The following is an 18,812-nucleotide window of genomic DNA, read 5'->3' on the forward strand; positions in this document are numbered from 1 at the left end:
AGCTCATACTACAATACGGGCAGTATGGGCACACTGAGGTGGGGGAAGCTGTTGGAAATGGTCTGCCTCCACAGGTAGTATTTTATCATTGACATTGTTTAAAATTGTGTGCACAGGGTGATAACAAAAAGTAGACTGACATTTAGTCAATTTTACTATTATTTAAAAATTTTTTTACAGACAACGGCCCCACCATGGGCTGAATGATGGCCCTCAAAAAGCTGTGTCTATATTCCAATTACTAGAAACTGTGAATATTACCTTACATAGTAAAAGAGTAAAAATTACCTTATATAAAAAGATTTTGAGAACATGTATCAGATTATCCTTTCATAAGCTGAATGCAGATATTAGATGGAAAAATTAAGCTACCCAGTTCTTAAAATAAATAGATACATGCTTTAATAGAGTTATCACTGTAGAATTCAACACCATGTTGGGAGAAATGCTTTTTTTTTTATTTGGCTGCACTGGGTCTTAGCTGCAGCATGTGGGATCTAGTTCCCCAATCAGGGATTGAACCTGTGTTCCCTGCATTGGGAGCACAGAGTCTTAACCACTGGACCACCAGGAATCCCCAAGGAGAAATGTTTCTTACATACAAGTTTGCTTACAGCCAAGTTACTTAACCCAAGTTAACTTGCCTGGCCATGTAGGCATTTTTCTTCATTTGTTTGTTTTTAATATTTATTTAGCTGTGCCATGTCTTCGTTGCGGCATGTGGGATCTTTAATTAGGGCATGTGAATTCATAGTTGTGGCATTGTGGGATCTAGTTCCCTGGCCAGGGACTGAACACTGACCCCCTCCATTAGGAGCATGGAGTCTTAGCCACTGGACCACCAGGGAAGCCCCCATGTAGGTGTTTTATATTGTCATTCCTATTGGAGAAGGAGGCCTCCTGATAGCTCAGGTGGGCCCTCTCAAGGCAGGACTACAGTCCTGGGCCTGGCCACAAATTTAGGTTTAGATATTAATACTTATCAGCATTAGGAAGACTGAATCACACTTACCAAACTCACAAGGCCAGCAGGTGACAAAATTCAAGTGTTTAAAAATGTTTACTAATTTAATAAATGATGAGGAACTTCTGTGTATTATTCAGTGTACTGTCTCTGCTTACAAACAAGTGACATATAAGGTGAGATTACATTTGGAATTACAGCTAGATGATGACATCAGAGCAAGCAGAGGAAGTGTAATGAATGGTTTTATACCTGCAGTAGGCAGGCTCTGAGATGGCCTTCAATGATCTCTTTAATGAAAGTACAGTATTCACGCCCTCCTGTGATCTCCTCCCCTTGTGTGTAGGTGTGCAGTCACTTCTACTGAATAGAATGCAGCAGAAGGGATGTCACGTCTGAGATTAGGTTACAAAAAGACTACGGCTTCATCTTGAGAGCTCCCTCTTGTTCTATTGCTCACTCTGAGGAGAGACAATTGCTATGTTGTGGGCTGCCCTATAGAGAGGCCTCTGGCTAACGACCAGTGAGGAACTGAGGTCTTCGGCCAACATCTCACAAGGAACTGAATCCTACCATCAACCGCATGAGTGACCTTGGAAGCAGATGCTCCCAGCAATCTCATGAGACCTTGAGCCAGAGGCACCCAACTAAGTAGCACCCAAATTCCTGACCCTCAGAAGCTGTGAGATAATAAATGTTTGCTGTTTTAAGGCACTAAGGTTTGGGGTAAATTATTACCCAGCAATAAATAACATAACACCAAACATATAATTTTTGAAGTACTAATTTAAAAATACTAAAAGACAATAAGAAGGGAAATAAAACTAACAACTACAATAGTAGTTTTCATGGATATACTATTTTAATAGTTTCTTCGGCAGTCGAATCACACTGACTAGATTCCCTATTAGTGGTTAATTTCATCCAGTTTATGTTGAGTCTTACTAGTTTTATTCTCAGGGAGTGACATTTTATCCAACTTCTGGATGCATCTAACTATGGACTCCAAAAAACTAAGTATACACACTGATAACTAAATATGTATTGATTCATTCATACATAAATTTATTTTGTCTACTGGAGACTAGAAAAGAATCCAAAATGGCATACTAATTCCCTGGTCTTTTTTTAAAATTAATGTTCACAGGACAGACAGATGTTTAATTCATTTTTTAAAAAAAAATACTCTTTTTTAACAAAAGGAATAAATGTTCAAAGTGCAACTTTTTGAAAAAAAAACAGAGAAGCAAAGAAGAAAGTGAAAGTTAACTTTGAACCTGCTACTCAGAAAGGACTGTTACTGAATACACTATTGATTTTAGTTGACAACAGTTGCCTATTCTATTTTTTTAAACATCACAAATAAGACTTTTTATTTGTCACCATTAAATATCTGAATTTTGAACAGATTCTTGAACTAGTGGCTCCTATCTATCATCTCATTCAACTTTAGCATTCAACTCATCCACAAACTACTACCTTTACTATGAAGCTCCATCAGTTCACCCAATTCAAATGTTTGCTTCTTAGGATTTTTACTTTTCTAACAAGTAATCATAGAGAGGATAAAATGATTGGCAAGGCTTTTTCTATATCTTTCTCAATGATATCTGGAATCAATTTATTGACAACTTTTTTCAAGTTATTTGTTTGCACTTCTCAGGTCATGATTCCAACCATCTTCTTCCGGATTTGGTGAACTTGTTGGTGCTTCCTTAACACAAGAGGGCTTCCAAATCTGACTATTGTGGTTTTTAGTAAAACCAAAACAGAATAGATGAAGCAAATAACCATTGGTAGTCTTGACCTCAACATGAGATTCAATCATGGCCTGCCACTTTTGGAACATTTTGGAACAGTTTATCACAGCTACGATCCATACCATGGAAGCTGATTGGCAGTTTTTGCCCTAAACGGTCTCAGCACTTAGCTTGGATTTTCTACATGAAACTCCATTATTCTGCAGATTAGCAAAGCTCACTTTTAAAACATGACCCTGAGGCCGTCAGATACAATTTTGATTCCTTGAGTTTTCCTGACTAATGTTTATTCAGTATTTCATATATTGAACATAGCTGCTACTTTCACATCATACCAATTTTTCCTAGAGAATGGGAATCACTTTCGTCTTGGCAACCTTTTTGCCACTTTTCAGAAGGCATTTGTTTTCGCCCCCTGCCATGGTGCTCTCCAAGAGCCCAAAGACCTATTTGTTTATTCTTTTAAAAATTGGGAAAACATTCTATTCTTGGTTAACTTGCTAATTGATTTTTCTAAAACTGTTTCCTTAATGAAATATCATATCTGAAAGTTTAACTTTATATATCTAATATTTAATAACTTAGTATAAGTAATATTAATATTTAGTACCACAAGCAGAGACATTACTTTGCCAACAAACGTCCGTCTAGTCAAGGCTATGGTTCTCCCTGTGGCCATGTATGGATGTGAGAGTTGGACTGTGAAGAAGGCTGAGTGCCAAAGAATTGATGCTTTTGAACTGTAGTGTTGGAGAAGACTCTTGAGAGTCCCTTGGACTGCAAGGAGATCCAACCAGTCCATTCTGAAGGAGATCAGCCCTGGGATTTCTTTGGAGGGAATGATGCTAAAGCCGAAACTCCAGTACTTTGGCCACCTCATGCGAAGAGCTGACTCATTGGAAAAGACCCTGATGCTGGGAGGGATTGGCGGCAGGAGGAGAAGGGGACGACAGAGGATGAGATGGCTGGATGGCATCACTGACTCGATGGACATGAGTCTGAGTGAACTCCGGGAGTCTGTGATGGACAGGGAGGCCTGGTGTGCTGCAATTCATGGGGTCGCAAAGAGTCGGACACGACTGAGCTACCGAACTGAACTAACATTATAAACACTTTATTCAACAAATTTATTTACATTATCTAATTTGACTTTCATTATAACTTGTGAGGTAGGCATTAATATTACTTTCATTTTCAGAAAAGTAAACTAAGGCTTAGAGAGGAAAAATAATTTGCTCACACAGGATCACAAAGCTAAGCAGTTTCCATTCTAGATTCCATTCTAGTTCTGTCTGGCTACAAAATTTACTCATACCTTTCTGCTATAGTTTCTCCCTCAAACTTTCCCCCTTATTTTTCATTAAAAAAAAAGTCATTTTAAAAAACTTTCATATTTAGAAAAGTCATCATATCCCAGTTATTAAAGACTAACCTAATTTACCCATACCTCTGTTCAACTCCTTTGAAAGTTTTTTGAAGTTAGTGTCTCAAGGCAAATATATTGAGATCTAAAGGAAATATACATGAATAAAATTCTTTCCCTGCTGAAATAAAACAGTGGATGTTACCAGTGATTTGCCTTGTTTGAAATTGGAACTATCATCAGAGAACCAATTTCCATTTATATAAAACTACATAATTCTGTTTCTGATTATAATTTCTGTAAAGTTATAATCAATTGTTACAGTTGGAAAAACTAGATTTTTATCAGCTATATTTCTTGCTGCTGTATAGTCCATTATAATGAAATAAAGGGGTAATCTGGAAATAAAGAGCAGTGATAATGATTATGAAATGTTAAGAGTGGGAAGAACTTGGAGGTCACTGTGCCCATTCTCCAAATTTTGAGAATTCAGAGGTTCAAAGATTCAAATATCTCTGTATCTCTTAAGTGGTCATAGTAGACAAAGGGTAAGAATAAAGGTATGTGAAAAATGACTTTCATCTGACAATTAAGACAGTGTCGTAAACATATTTACCCAAGTTCCAAACCTCTATCAATAAGAGAAATGAATTAAAAAAAAAAAACCCAAATAACAAAAAGCATAAGACCAGGTACATAAAAAGTACCTAATATATATTTGCGAATGAACAAATGAATAAAAAGGTTTTATTGCTTTCAAGTTCCCTCAGTCCTTGAATTCACATTTTATATGCAATCATAATGTATACATATAGTTTATTATCTTGATTTTTGCCCTTGAGTTATAGCATTTTTCCACGTTGTTATAAAACATGACTATAACCTTTTAAAGTACCTATTGAAGTTACACCACCACTGAGTCAGATTCCCAAATGATTGTTAAAAATCACTATTAACAGGGGTGAATCCAGGTTTTGGGGAGGGCCCTTATTAAGGAAAAAATACAAAATGATATTACTTTAAAAATTTTTTACAAAGTAAAATACCTAGCTCTTTCAAGAGATCATTTCTAGGGCCCCTTCAGGGCCTTGGAGGCCCTGCCTCTGTTGATAACCAAATACTACCTTCATGGGGGTTATGATATAGCTTGAATGTTTTTCAGAGGTTACTACAATTTTAGAAATGTATACCACACTTGATAGTGTTAAAAATTCTATCCATCTGACCTGGAATCTGCTTCAGGCTCCAACATAAACTTGGTGGCTTTTAAATTATAAGCAAGTCTCTTTTAACTTCTTCAGGTCTCGTATGCCCCATCTGTAGAAATGGGCTTAATATCTACCTCAAGGAATTGCACATGAAAACAAAGGTAAAATAGTTCAGTTCCTGACACATCATAAATGCTCCATAGGTATTATGAACCCGGTGATGTTTAAAACATTAGCCTACCTTATATAGGAACCACCCGTTTCTCCATTACAACTTCCTACATTGACTGTGGGTAAAATATGGCGTAAAATGAATTTTAAAGATTGTGTAGATTCAATTTTTTATTACTTTAATTACTTTTTTGGCCTCAGCATGCAGCATGTGGGATCTCAGTTCCCTGACCAGGAATCAAATAAGGGAAGTCCCTTATTTTAATTTTTAAAAATAATGTTATTATGAAAAGTAGTGACTATATAACAGCACATTTGGAAAATAAAGAAAAAAAATAGCACCCATAATTTCTTCAGACTTGTACTACATTTCCTTAATGTGTTTTTTTTTCCTTGATGCGGATGTTATTTAAAATATAAAAATATACTTGAAGTAAGGAGATCAGTCCTGGGTGTTCATTGGAAGGACTGATGTTGAAGCTGAAAGTCAAATATTTTGGCTGACTCAATTGAAAAGACCCTGATGCTGGGAAAGATTGAGGGCAGGAGGAGAAGGGGACGACAGAGGATGAGATGGTTGGATGGCATCACCGACTCAATGGACATGCTGCTGCTAAGTCACTTCAGTCGTGTCCGAATGGACATGAGGTTGGGTGAACTCCGGGAGTTGGTGATGGACAGGGAGGCCTGGCGTGCTGTGGTTCATGGGGTCGCAAAGAGTTGGACACGACTGAGCAACTAAACTGAACTGAAGTAGACCCAACTATTCTCTTTTCAAGGAAGTTTGGTATTACGGCATTATATTTTTCAAATACATGGCAAATCTTAAAATATGTTTCACATAAAACTATTTTAGAAAAATCAGCAGGAAGAAAAGTTACACATTCTACTGTTGTTGTTCCATACTTAATTCCTATGAGCTGTGCAGTGTGGCCAAAGTAAACAAATAAGTAAACAAAGATTCATGTTTTTATAAGGTTATGATCTTACTGTACATAGAATTTAGTACTCTGCCTTTTTTTCTTATATCACAAGTCTTTCTCCATATTATTGCATACTACTACAGCAACATTCATAGTAACTAGAGCATATGAGAGCAAGGCTTAGTTTCCTAAACTTCATATAAATGTGTGTGAAGACACCAAGGCAGGCCAAAGATGTGAAAAGCTAGAAGCTCAGAAGGAGTGCTCCTGGTTTGCCTGCAGCTATAATGCAGAAAATGTATTAAGAGAAATTATGACTCAAGGATTCTTGATTTTCAACCAAATGTCCAAATCAGCAAAAGAATATAAAGCCCTATCAACATAATCCTAAATTCCATAAACACTTTTATTTCTTTAATAGATGGGAAAGTGGTACAATACTATTCAACAGCAAGGACTTATTTGTCACGACATGTTATTAGGATTTTAGCTCTCAAAATTGGGTAAATATATACCCCTTTTACCCAAAGGGGTCTTTCTTTAAAATTTAGCAAGGCAACACAATCCTCACTATAAAGATCAAGTCAAGATCTGGACATGGTTGTCTGAATTCAGTGACATTTGCTCTTGGAAAAAAGAGTTTTATCTTTTAATTATTCTTTTGTGCTGATATTCATTAATTGCAAAGTACAACTTTTTTCTTTTAAGCTTCTTTGTTCCTTTAACATGATCCTGCTGTAGGAATTCAAGCCACATCTAAAAAATTGTTAAGATATACAGTGAGGAAGCGATCCACATGTTCATTGCTGAATGAATGGAAAAACAAAATGTGGCATATGCATACAATGGAATATTATTCAGTGTTAAAAAGGAAGGAAATTCTGATACACACCACAACATAGATGAACCTTGAAGACATTATGTTAAGTGAAATAAGCCAAACACAAAAGGACAAATATTGTATGATTCCACTTATACGAAGTATCATAGAAAAAGAAAATAAAATAATTGTTATCAGGGCATGGGGCAGGGAAGGAATGCGGAGTTATTGTTTAATGTGTATAGGGTTTCAGTTTCTGATGATGAAAAGTTCTGGAAATGGACAGTGGTGATGGATGCATAAAATGTGAGCGTCCTTAGCAACACTGGGCTGCATACTGAAAAATGAGTAAAATGGTAAATCTTGTGTATTTTATGGTAAATTTTTAAAAATGCCCCCAATATAACACAGACTGAGAAAAAATGTATAATGTAACATTCATGGGCTTCCCTGGTGACTCAGACAGTAAAGAATTTGCCTGTAATGCAGGAGACCCTGGGTCAGGAAGATACCCTGGAGAAGGGAATTTAGCTACCAATTCTCATATTCTTGTCTGGAGAATTCCATGGACAGAGGAGCCTGGTGGGCTAGAGTCCATGGGGGTATGGACTGCAAACAGTCCAACATGACTGAGGGACTCACACCGATGCATACATATTCAGTAAGAAATAATTATACAGCAAATATATCTGTAATCACTATCTAGGTCAAGAAATAAAGACTATCAGAGTGCACCCTCCTGCCCCCATCACAACCCTTTCCTCCTTCCTGAGTAACCACTCTCTTGACTAAACATTTACTTTTAAAAATCAGGCTGTAATGTGATAATGCCGGATAAGTTAAACCAATGTTACACAACGCAATAGAGTATTTCTTTACATTCCAATATTTTCCATATATGCAAAACATTTTTTAAAACTTAACTTCTAAAGTACGCTTTCCCTCTCTCTTGAAACTTCGCATTCTAAAACCTTTCTTGAATTCACCGTTGACCTCACCTGCAGAGTTAAAAAAAAAACACAAAACAACCAAACAACTGCTTCTGTGTAGATTTCTAGATTTTCATTCCTCCCGCTCTCCCTTGCCTCCAACTACAAAGAAACAATGATTTAAACCCTTTGTGCCCTTTTAGAAAATTACACAGATACCCCATTGTGGAATCCTATAATCCCTTCGTGGAAAGGAAGAGATTAGCATATGAATACAAAGCAAAATGAATCCAGAATACAAAATGATCTACTGGATTGTGAAGCTCTTGTATTCTTAAAAATGTATTTATTTCTTCTTTTTGATTTGCCCCTTTAGTGGTCTCAGGGTTAAGGGAATTGAGCTTCCCCTCTGGTTACCCGGAAAAGGATTTAGGAAAAAAAAAAAAAAGAAAGCCAATAGATTCTAGGAGCTGCAAAACCAACAGATGGCTCCCAGAGCCAGCGGAATCGCCAGTGGAATCTGCTGCCCTCGACATGAGCTAGTTTGCTGGCGAGGAGTGTAGAAAGTGCTGTTCGCAGACTGCGCGGTGAAGGAGAGAAAGCGACACAAGAGAGAGCCATAGTGCTGACGTTGAAGGCCCGGCCCTGTGAGGTTGCATAGGGTAAGTGGCGTTGGCCAGGAGGCTGTGGCGAAGGGGAAGGAAAGAGGATTTGGGCTAGGGGCGGGGCCAGAGGCGCAGCGTGGCTCCTGATTGCTGGGATGCAGCTGCCAATCTCGCAGAATCGCTCTGTTAACCAGTGCGCTGGCGAGACGCGCTCAGATATACTACTGAGTGAGCCCTGAGAAGCAGTCTCAGATCCTGACGGTGCAGCAGCCCGCAGCCTCAGCCAGAGAGTCCCAGCCGCTTTCAATGGAGGAGAAGCCCGGCCAGCCACAGTCTCAGCACCATCACAGCCACCACCATCCGCACCATCACCCCCAGCAGCAGCAGCAGCAGCAGCCGCACCACCATCACCATTATTATTTCTACAACCACAGCCACAACCACCATCACCACCACCATCACCAGCAGCCTCACCAATACCTGCAGCATGGAGCCGAGAGCAGCCCCAAGACCCAGCCAAAGCCGCTGAAACATGAGCAGAAACACGCCCTCCAGCAGCACCAGGAAACGCCGAAGAAGAAAACAGGTCCGGGAGGGAGGACGAGTGGGGGAAGGGGGATGGGGTGGGGGGTGCGGGAGATGGGGGTGGGGCTGGATCGGAAAAGCGCGGAAGGGGTCGGGGTGTGTACGCTTGTGTGTCGGTGTCCTGCGGGTGTGGGGAAGCCCCCTCTCATTCTCCGAAAGCTCGGGCTGGGCCTCACGGTTTGCAGCGCCCTCTTCTCCTCAGCACGGGAGAGGCCCAACCAGGCCAGTGTGACCTTCCCGGCCCCCACCCGGGCTGGAGGGAAACCCGGAGGGTCGGCCCTGGAAGTCTAGCCTTTATATTCCTCTCTCGTTTACCTTCCTGCGGCCCACGAGGGACCCTAATTTGGGGGCCCTGAGTTGGGGGCGAACCCAGCCCCCCGAAATGCTTCGGGGTGTAACTCAGGAAGGCCTAGCGAATTCCGACTCGGGTGGCGTCGCGAGACCCTTTTGCAGGCGGCGGGGAGCGGGTAGTGGGGCAGAGTTGAGGAAGTGTCCTCCCTCACCCGCCGCCCCAAGCCCACCTGTGGCCTTGGGGTTCCCCGTCTGGGGGGGCGGTTGAGACCCCTCATCTCTCGGGTCATTTCCACCCCTAGACGCTCCTTTCGGGCACCGGACCTCTCAGTTTGTCCCTGCGGCTCACTCCGAGGCCGGCGCCCCGGGCCCGCTCCCCCCAGAGCCGGCGCGGCTGGAATGTTCTCTTCTCCTCGCGGGGCCGCTTCCTGTCCGCCATGTTGGAAGCCGATTCCTGTCACCGACTCCGGCCCGCTGAAGAGCGGAGGGGGAAGGGTGTCGAGGGGCGCCCGGCGCGGCTGAGCCGGGTGCCTCGGGATCCCCCCGCGTCACCGCGCCCCCAGCACTGCGGGGGCGCGGCGCCCCCGGCCCGCGGCCGCCCCTCCCCCCCGTCGCCGGCCGGGTTGTGTAACCCGGCGGCGGCCGCGCGGCCCCGGGCGGGTCCCTGGGGTGAGGGGCGGGGGCGGTTGGGGTGGGGGAGGGAAGCGGCCACGAGGGGAGCGGCCTGCGCCGGGCCCCGCGCGCCGGCGGCCGCGTTTCCCGCTCCCGGGTGCGGCGGGAGGCGCGGGCGGTCGGGGCGGGGAGCCGGCCTCAAAGCTGACGCGAGGGAGAAGGAGGCCGCGGGCGGCGGCCGCGGGCGCTCCTCTGGGCAGGGGGGCCGGGGGGGGGGGATACATTTTGGGTAGAGGCGGTGCCTGAAGGCCGGGTGGGGTACCCAGCGGGAACCAGGCTCCCCGGTCACGAGTTTCTCTGCCACAGGAACCTCGTCTCCTGCCAGGTTCGCTCACGACTCCGCCTCTCAGGCTTTCACTTGGGTCGTTTTCTTCTAGCAGCTCATTTTTACAAAAAATGCTTGTTTTATCTTCTTCCAGCACCCCACCCCCCAACCCCCGCCAACATTTACCTTCTGGGCTTGGGCAGTGGTTTTGAGGAATGAGATTAGAAGAGTGATTGAATGGAAGAGAGGGCGAGGTTTTTTTGACCCCTTTTTCTTGCCCTTAGGGGTGAACCGAGGTGGCTCATCCACGAGGTTTGTGCACTACCATCTTGCCTGGGATGAGACTTATTTCATGTTAATAAGGAAAGATGTTTTCCCATTTTAAAACCGATACGAATGCCCAAACTCTTCTCTTTAACAAATGTTAAATTGAGGGCAAAAAGTCATTTTAGAAAACATTTAAGAAGAAATGAACTTAAAAGTTTATAATTATGCAGATTTTTAACAATAGTTCTCTTTATAAATTGAAATTGTAAGAAAATATTAAACCCAGGGTGTCAGATTTGATATAAGCACTTACCGAGAGCTGTAGAAAAACTATTTCTATTACAGACTTATAGTACTTGAAGACTGAAATTGAGGGATTAGATTTTCCATTTTGGAGGGTGATAGGGACTGATGATGTGCAGTAGAAATGAACATTAAATTTGTTGAGTGTTTAACCTAAGGGTTTGGAACAGTTTAAGAGCTGTTAGAAACTGTACATCCTATATTTTTTTAAAAGGCTAAATCTTTTTCAGCTTCAGGTGGAAAAAAAATTTTATTATGCTTGCTTGGACTATAAGGCAGTATTACAGTTCAGATTGGAAAATTCAGTTTTGTCTGTCAGGTATTAGTATACTCCCCGCAGGACTTCTCTCTACTTACGGAAGCGGAAGCGTCCCCTGAGCCGTTCAAGGTGACATCCTTCAAATTAGTTTGTCTTATCCTGAAAGGGGATAAATAGGGGAAACTGGGTTTAGCAGTTGAGAGAATGTAAACAGTGTGGGGGGAGCAACTTTTCTTGTGTGTCCTGGCCACATTACTGTTACTTCAACATGCATAGGTCTAATTTATTAAGAAAACTTGTGAGGATTTTTGAAATGTGTCTGTAGCATGTTGAGGGGGGCTTTGATGACCCATTACTCACAAACCTATAAAGAGGAACAGTTTTTCTTTATCCAGAAGAGGGCGCAAGAGAGGGAGAAATGCAAATATATTCGGTAATTTCAGATACTAATCTGGATTTTTCAGGACTCGAGTTTTGCTGAGTCCTTTTGAAGTAGGGTTAGATGCTTTGGCATGGCAACCCGAAATAATAAAAGCACTAGGAGGCCTTTCATTTTTCTCAGTAATTCTATGTTTACATTTTTTAATACCTAAATTTTTAAAAAAGACATTTTGCATACCAACAAGGTTACCATGGGAATTTTTTTTGTTTTGGTGGGAAATTTTTAATACAGTTAAATGAGAATTTTTTTTTTTTTTTTTTTAATTAAAACTTAGAGGTAAAAGTATAGTGGCTTCTGGGTGGTTTTTAAATCGGTGATTTCTGATATCAGCAACTAAATAGTAAAAATTATTCTAGTTAATTTTGAAGTCTTGGCTTTGGTCCAACTTGATTTGCACTTTGGATTATTAATTTATTTACTTTTGTGTTTAAGATTCCTTATCTTGGAGATGTGAAAAGCTATGACTAATTGGCCCAAGAGTACAAGCCTTTGTTTTAGCCTGTTAGTACGTTAATGGTGTATGTAGTTCTGGTTAGTCTTGCGTGGTACACCAGTAAACTTGTATCTGTTAAAAGTGTTGAGAGTTTGTTGAAATTTCTGATTTTCTGGGGAAAAACAAACCTTTTAGAAAACATCCTAAGCAGCTATCTCTCCTGTCTCATAGTCAGAATTTTTTCACCAAAAGTTTGATTTGATTGGTTATCATGGCTTTTTCTCCCATGGGCTGAGGAGCCTGGTAGGCTGCAGTCCACGGGGTCACAAGAGTCAGACACGACTGACTGACTTCACTTTCACTTTTACTTTCATACATTGGAGAAGGAAATGGCAACCCACTCCAGTGTTCTTGCCTGGAGAATCCCAGGGACGGCGGAGCCTGGTGGGCTGCCGTCTATGGGGTCACACAGAGTCGTGGCTTTTTCAGCCAGACGAAAAGTAAAATATAACTCTAGCGGAAGTTAAGAACTTTTTACAAATATATTGTCTCATGGAACAGGTTCTGTGCCACTCTTGCTCAAGAACGGTTATGCCTTAAGTATGTTTTCCTGAGTTAATTTCTGAAAGTTCATATAATTTGCTCATTTCACTGATGCAGAGTTAAGTGACTTAAAATTATAGTAAACCCTGTTGTGAATCTTCTCAGTGTGTTCTGTTTCACATCAATTTTTTTTAAAACAATGGTTCTCAAGCTTTTTAAAAAAAAAATCTTAATGTTCTTTATCCTCTGAAAATATATGAAGAGCTAGTCGTATGGGCTATGTTTATTGCTGTTTACCATATTGGATATTAAAACAAAATTTGAAAACAAAAATATACAAGCTCATGTGCGTTTTAGCCTTTTAGGGGCTACAGGCCCAAGAGAATGAATGAAAATGACAAATTATTTAGTATTTCTATTGGAATACTAATACCAAATACTATTGGATTCCCCCCATCCCCCTGTAAAGCTGATTTAAATGAATGTGTGTGTGTGTCTGTGAGTCTTATCCTTAGCTTTTATCTTGTATTTGTTTCTAATGACTTGACCTCACGATGCTGTAGGGAATGTTTCATAGTAAGGTACTTAAGTAGTGTCACTATTTTACTAGTAAGGAAATGAGAAAAGTTGTTGACCCAATTGAATTATCTGTAATAATAAACTGATTATGGTGATTGAAGTTCTTAAATTAAACTTGAGTACCTTAACACTTTTTAAAATTAGATACCTTTTATTTGTTAGTATTTTCTTAATTATTTGGTTAGGCAGTATGGTATAATGAAATGAAGAAAAATGCAGTAAGAGTTGGCACATAGGTGTTCTGGTTTCATACAATAACAGTATGATAGAATGTATGGGATGTGTCAAGTTTAACATCATTTTCGAAAAAGTTCACAAGTGTTAGATTTTTTGTTTGACAGAAGGCAATTAGGAACTTCTTATGGTGACCACCCAGAGAAGCCAATGGCACCCCACTCCAGTACTCTTGACTGGAAAATCCCATGGACAGAGGAGCCTGGTAGGCTGCAGTTCATGGGGTCGCGAAGAGTCAGACACGACTGAGCGACTTCACTTTCACTTTTCACTTTCATGCATTGGAGAAGGAAATGGCAACCGACTCCAGTGTTCTTGCCTGGAGAATCCCAGGGACGGGGGAGCCTGGTGGGCTGCCATCTATGGGGTCGCACAGAGTCAGACACGACTTAAGCGACTTAGCAGCAGCAGCAGCATGGTGACCACCAGCCATTTATGATTTCATAGAAGTGCAGTCTTTAGTTTTCCTGTAATACTTAGATTTACTGTATCCATTTAACTTGATTTTGCCCAAAGGGTAGCTCTGTTCTTAATGGTAAAGGAAATTTTATAACAGCCTTGTGAGAATGCTGAGAAGGTTGATGCTGTTAGAGAAAAGATACTATGCTTAAGAAGTTATGTTCTTTCTGACCTTGGACTCTGGTTTGATCCTAGGTCAGTTCTATCTCTTAGTAAACTTCCTAATCTGTAAATGGGGCTAACAAGTGTTTTCTCTTAGAGTTATTAAATAGTAAGATAAAGCTGAAGCTCAGCATAGAGTCTAGCACATTGTGAATATTAAATAGTCCTTAAATGTTAGGTACTACTGTAGTTTACATATTCTAATTTAATTTTTTTTTTTTAACTTTTTTCCCCCTAGGCTACGGTGAACTAAATGGTAATGCTGGAGAAAGAGAAATATCTTTAAAGAGCCTGGGTTCTGAGGAAGCTACCAACCCTATTTCCAGGGTCCTCAATGGCAACCAACAAGTTGTAGACACTAATCTGAAGCAGACTGTAAAGTCCAGCACCTTTGGGAAAGCAGGAATTAAAACCAGGAATTTTATTCAGAAAAACAGTATGGACAAAAAGAATGGGAAGTCTTATGAAAATAAATCTGGAGAGAACCAATCTATAGAGAAGACTGATACTGTAGCAATTCCAAATGGTGTTGTAACAAATAATTCTGGCTATATTACTAATGGTTATATGGGCAAAGGAGCAGATAATGATGGTAGTGGATCTGAGAGCGGATATACCACTCCTAAAAAAAGGAAAGCTAGGCGCAATAGTGCCAAGGGTTGTGAAAACCTTAATTTAGTGCAGGACAAAATAATGCAACAAGAGACCAATGTCCCAACCTTAAAACAGGGACTTGAAACTTTCAAGCCTGACTACAGTGAACAAAAGGGAAATCGAGTAGATGGTTCAAAGCCTATTTGGAAGTATGAAACTGGGCCTGGAGGAACAAGTCGAGGAAAACCTGCTGTGGGTGATATGCTGCGGAAAAGCTCTGATATTAAGCCTGGTGTGAGCAGCAAAAAGTTTGATGATCGGCCCAAAGGAAAGCATACTTCTGCTGTTGCCTCCAAAGAGGACTCGTGGACCCTGTTTAAGCCACCCCCAGTTTTTCCAGTGGACAATAGCAGTGCTAAAATCGTTCCTAAAATAAGTTATGCAAGCAAAGTTAAGGAAAACCTCAACAAAACTGTACAGAACTCTTCTGTGTCACCATCTTCATCTTCATCTTCCTCATCATCTACTGGGGAAACTCAGACCCAAGCTTCAAGTCGATTATCCCAGGTCCCTATGTCAGCGCTGAAATCTGTTACTTCGGCCAACTTTTCTAATGGGCCAGTTTTAGCAGGGACTGATGCAAGTGTGTATTCTCCAGGGGGTCAGCCACTGCTAACTACTGCTGCTAATACTCTAACACCCATCTCTTCTGGGACTGATTCAGTTCTCCAAGACATGAGTCTGACTTCAGCAGCTGTTGAACAAATTAAGTCCAGCCTTTTTATCTACCCTTCAAATATGCAAACTGTGCTGTTGAGCACAGCTCAAGTGGATCTACCCTCTCAGACAGATCAGCAAAACCTGGGGGATATCTTCCAGAATCAGTGGGGTTTATCATTTATCAATGAACCCAGTGCTGGCCCTGAAACTGTTACTGGGAAGTCATCAGATCATAAAGTGATGGAGGTGACATTTCAAGGGGAATATCCTGCCACTTTGGTTTCACAGGGTGCTGAAATAATCCCCTCAGGAACTGAGCATCCTGTGTTTCCCAAGGCATATGAGCTGGAAAAACGGACTAGTCCTCAAGTTCTGGGTAGCATTCTAAAATCTGGGACTACTAATGAGAGTGGAGCCTTATCCTTGGAACCCAGTCATATAGGTGACCTGCAAAAAGCAGACACCAGTAGTCAAGGTGCTTTAGTGTTTCTCTCAAAGGACTATGAGATAGAAAATCAAAATCCTCTGGCGTCTCCTACGAACACTTTGTTAGGCTCCGCCAAAGAACAGAGATACCAGAGAGGCCTAGAAAGGAATGATAGCTGGGGTTCTTTTGACCTGAGGGCTGCTATTGTATATCACACTAAAGGTAACTTGTTTGTTTCCTATATGAAATTTCTTACTGGTCATTTATTAATACATATTTATTGGCTGTTACACTAAGGGTGAATTTTGGAAGCTACTATGAGATTCTTTAAGGATTGCAGAGCTTAGTTGAGAATAACATTATGGATAAGCAGCTGGTATCAAACAGTTGGTCTTGGAAATAGTATGGCTGAAGTTTAGAAGGGATATTCACTTTTGCAACTTAAAAACATTTCTTTTTATATAAACAAGTTATAATCGAGCTCTTGCCTTTTGTTCAGGGAATAAAGGGGTGGGAGTGCTAAAGGGATGATGTTTTATTTTCTCTTAAACACTCATAAGAGTTCTGTTTAATTTTTTTCTTTGAATAGAAGTCTCTCCTTTGCTTTTAATATGCTTATTAGTGAGCTCAATTAATAGTTCTAATTTGCCTAAAATGAATAGGAACTGTTTAGGAGAAGTCTAAAAAGTTAAGAGTGTCAGCTAATTTGTTTTCTTATAAGAAGGAGTAATGGGTGCTAAAGGTAACTAGAAAATAAACTACCCTTACAGGTACAATTAGCATTATAGCGACCAGGTTTTTGGGAGTCTGTTTTTCATAGCCCCAAAGCCCATGTTAAAAAGGAACCAGATATCTTTCAAGTTCCATGTTAATAACTTCTTTAGAATATGGTTTATTTGTGCCTTAAAGGAAAATTTGTTTATGGTGTAAGTAATTTAAATCCTTGAAACAATGTTTTCTTGTTTGTTTTTGCAGTATTCATGTAGCAGTTTTTAAAAAAATTTTTTTTGAATTGAAGTGTAGTTGAATTAGTGTATTACTGCTCTACAGCAAAGTGACTCAGTTTTACATATCTTTTTCATATTTTCTTATATGGTATATCACAGAATATTGAGTATAGTTCCCTGTGCTATACAGTAGGACCTTGTTTTTTATTCCATATGTATGCCATATCCCATACTCCCAATAGTGGTCTTTGTCCTGTGAATGATGTTTACAAATGATGTTACAAGCACCTCTTTGCTTTAGAGAAGAGTGGTTTTCAGTTTTCCTTCTCTGTCTTCCACACCTCCCCTGAAAGAAATCCTTACCCCCTGCATGCATGTGCACACCTAATATATACTGCACAGCCCCATTTTGAACAGTAGCTCATTTAGGCAATGATTTGCAACTGTAAGGAAGAGGTAGCATATCTGATGGTGGTGATGAGGCAATTCATGTTTTCCTTAGAAGAATCACTGCTTTGTAGATGAATAACAAAGCTATTTATGTGACTTCTAAGCAAATTATCTAGTCTCCATACCCCTCTATCTGCAGATTGTAAAACATTTAGTAAACAGATACCCATTTAAATTTTTCTTCCTTTAAAAAATGGGAATAAACAGAATTGCCTATGGGATTTTAGGAGTAGAAATCCTGGCAGATAAAATTATCTGTCTTCACTTTTCTCCAGCACTGCTCTTTGGAAGTAAATAAAAGTTAAGAGCTGGATATTTTTAGGAAAGTTTAGGGGAAAAAGAAATACTTAGTTTCTTAAGACATTGGTTAAATAAGTTAAATTCTGCCAGGGTATTTGTAATATTTTCTGTGCCATCTGCCCTCCAGAGACCACTATATTTGGAAAATCTTTGCCAAACTGTTTTACAGCTGTGGTGGTTGTGTGAACCTGAGAGGATGTATGGTTGTGTTATGTTCTCCCACAACCTGGAGGAATCCTGGGGCAAGTTGTTCCATTAGGTGCTTGCTTGGTGATGTCTGATTTTTATTATGGAAAAAATGCAGACCTTTTTAAATGAGAGTATTAATTCTTGTTTATTCTTAGGTGTTACGTGTATGTATTTGTCCTACAGATGGGCTAAACAGATAGGAAATCAGTGATACTTAGATAAACTAAATAACCATACGTGGATGCAGTTATATTTAGTTTTGGTGATGTTACTGAAAGATTTGCTTTAGTAAAGCGCATCAGTTTGAGTTTTATAGTTGGACATTATTGAGAAGAAATTGGTATTGTTTTTTCCTACCTAAAACAAACAATATTCGGTTCAGTGAGGTCACGAAGTGGCAGATTCTTTGAATTTCTGGCAAATGTAGATTGATCCATCATGTCACTAATTTTTCTTTTATTTGAATTTTGTTTTGTGTCACAACCTTTGAAAGATATGAAGATCTTTTTAAATTAAGGCACGTTTTCTGAAACTCTAAAAAGAGGTAATCAGTGGGACTTATTGGAATATCCTTTGCAAGAGCCCTTGTCCTTTAAGAGAGTCCTCTAGTACGGTCTTTTCAAGTGTTCAAAAGTAATCTGTAAGTAAAGTTGATTGAAGTTCATCTTTGTTTAGTCACTAAGTGGTATCTGACTCTTTTGCAACCCCATGGGCTATAGCCCAACAGGCTCCTGTGTGCATGGAATTTCCCAGGCACGAATACTGGAGTGGGTTGCCATTTCCTACTCCAGGGGATCTTCCATTGGGTGTCCTCAGTCACTTTAATCATGGCTGACTGTTTGTGACCCCATGGACTGTAGCCCACCAGGCTCCTCTGTCCATGGTATTCTCTAGGCAAGAACACTGGAGTGGGTTGCCATTCCCTTCTCTAGGGGATCTTGCCGACCC

General features: G+C 40.5%; 1 protein-coding gene and 1 pseudogene across 2 annotated transcripts in view; one reads left to right on the top strand and one right to left on the bottom strand.

The window, feature by feature from the left end:
* Positions 1-2,273: 2,273 nt before the first annotated feature.
* On the bottom strand, positions 2,274-3,389 carry LOC123465520 (annotated as a pseudogene).
* Positions 3,390-8,946: 5,557 nt separating this feature from the next.
* The window catches only part of NUFIP2 (nuclear FMR1 interacting protein 2), a 28,144-nt gene continuing 18,278 nt past the window's right edge, over positions 8,947-18,812 (top strand). For both annotated transcript variants that reach the window (XM_045164949.1, XR_006640818.1), the window contains exons 1-2: positions 8,947-9,329; positions 14,476-16,200. In XM_045164949.1, coding sequence (XP_045020884.1) covers positions 9,050-9,329; positions 14,476-16,200 — 2,005 coding nt within the window. In that variant the 5' untranslated portion in view covers positions 8,947-9,049. The remainder of the gene's footprint in view (positions 9,330-14,475; positions 16,201-18,812) is intronic.

Source organism: Bubalus bubalis, chromosome 3 (genome assembly GCF_019923935.1).
Source record: "Bubalus bubalis isolate 160015118507 breed Murrah chromosome 3, NDDB_SH_1, whole genome shotgun sequence".
Classification (NCBI taxonomy): domain Eukaryota; kingdom Metazoa; phylum Chordata; class Mammalia; order Artiodactyla; family Bovidae; genus Bubalus; species Bubalus bubalis.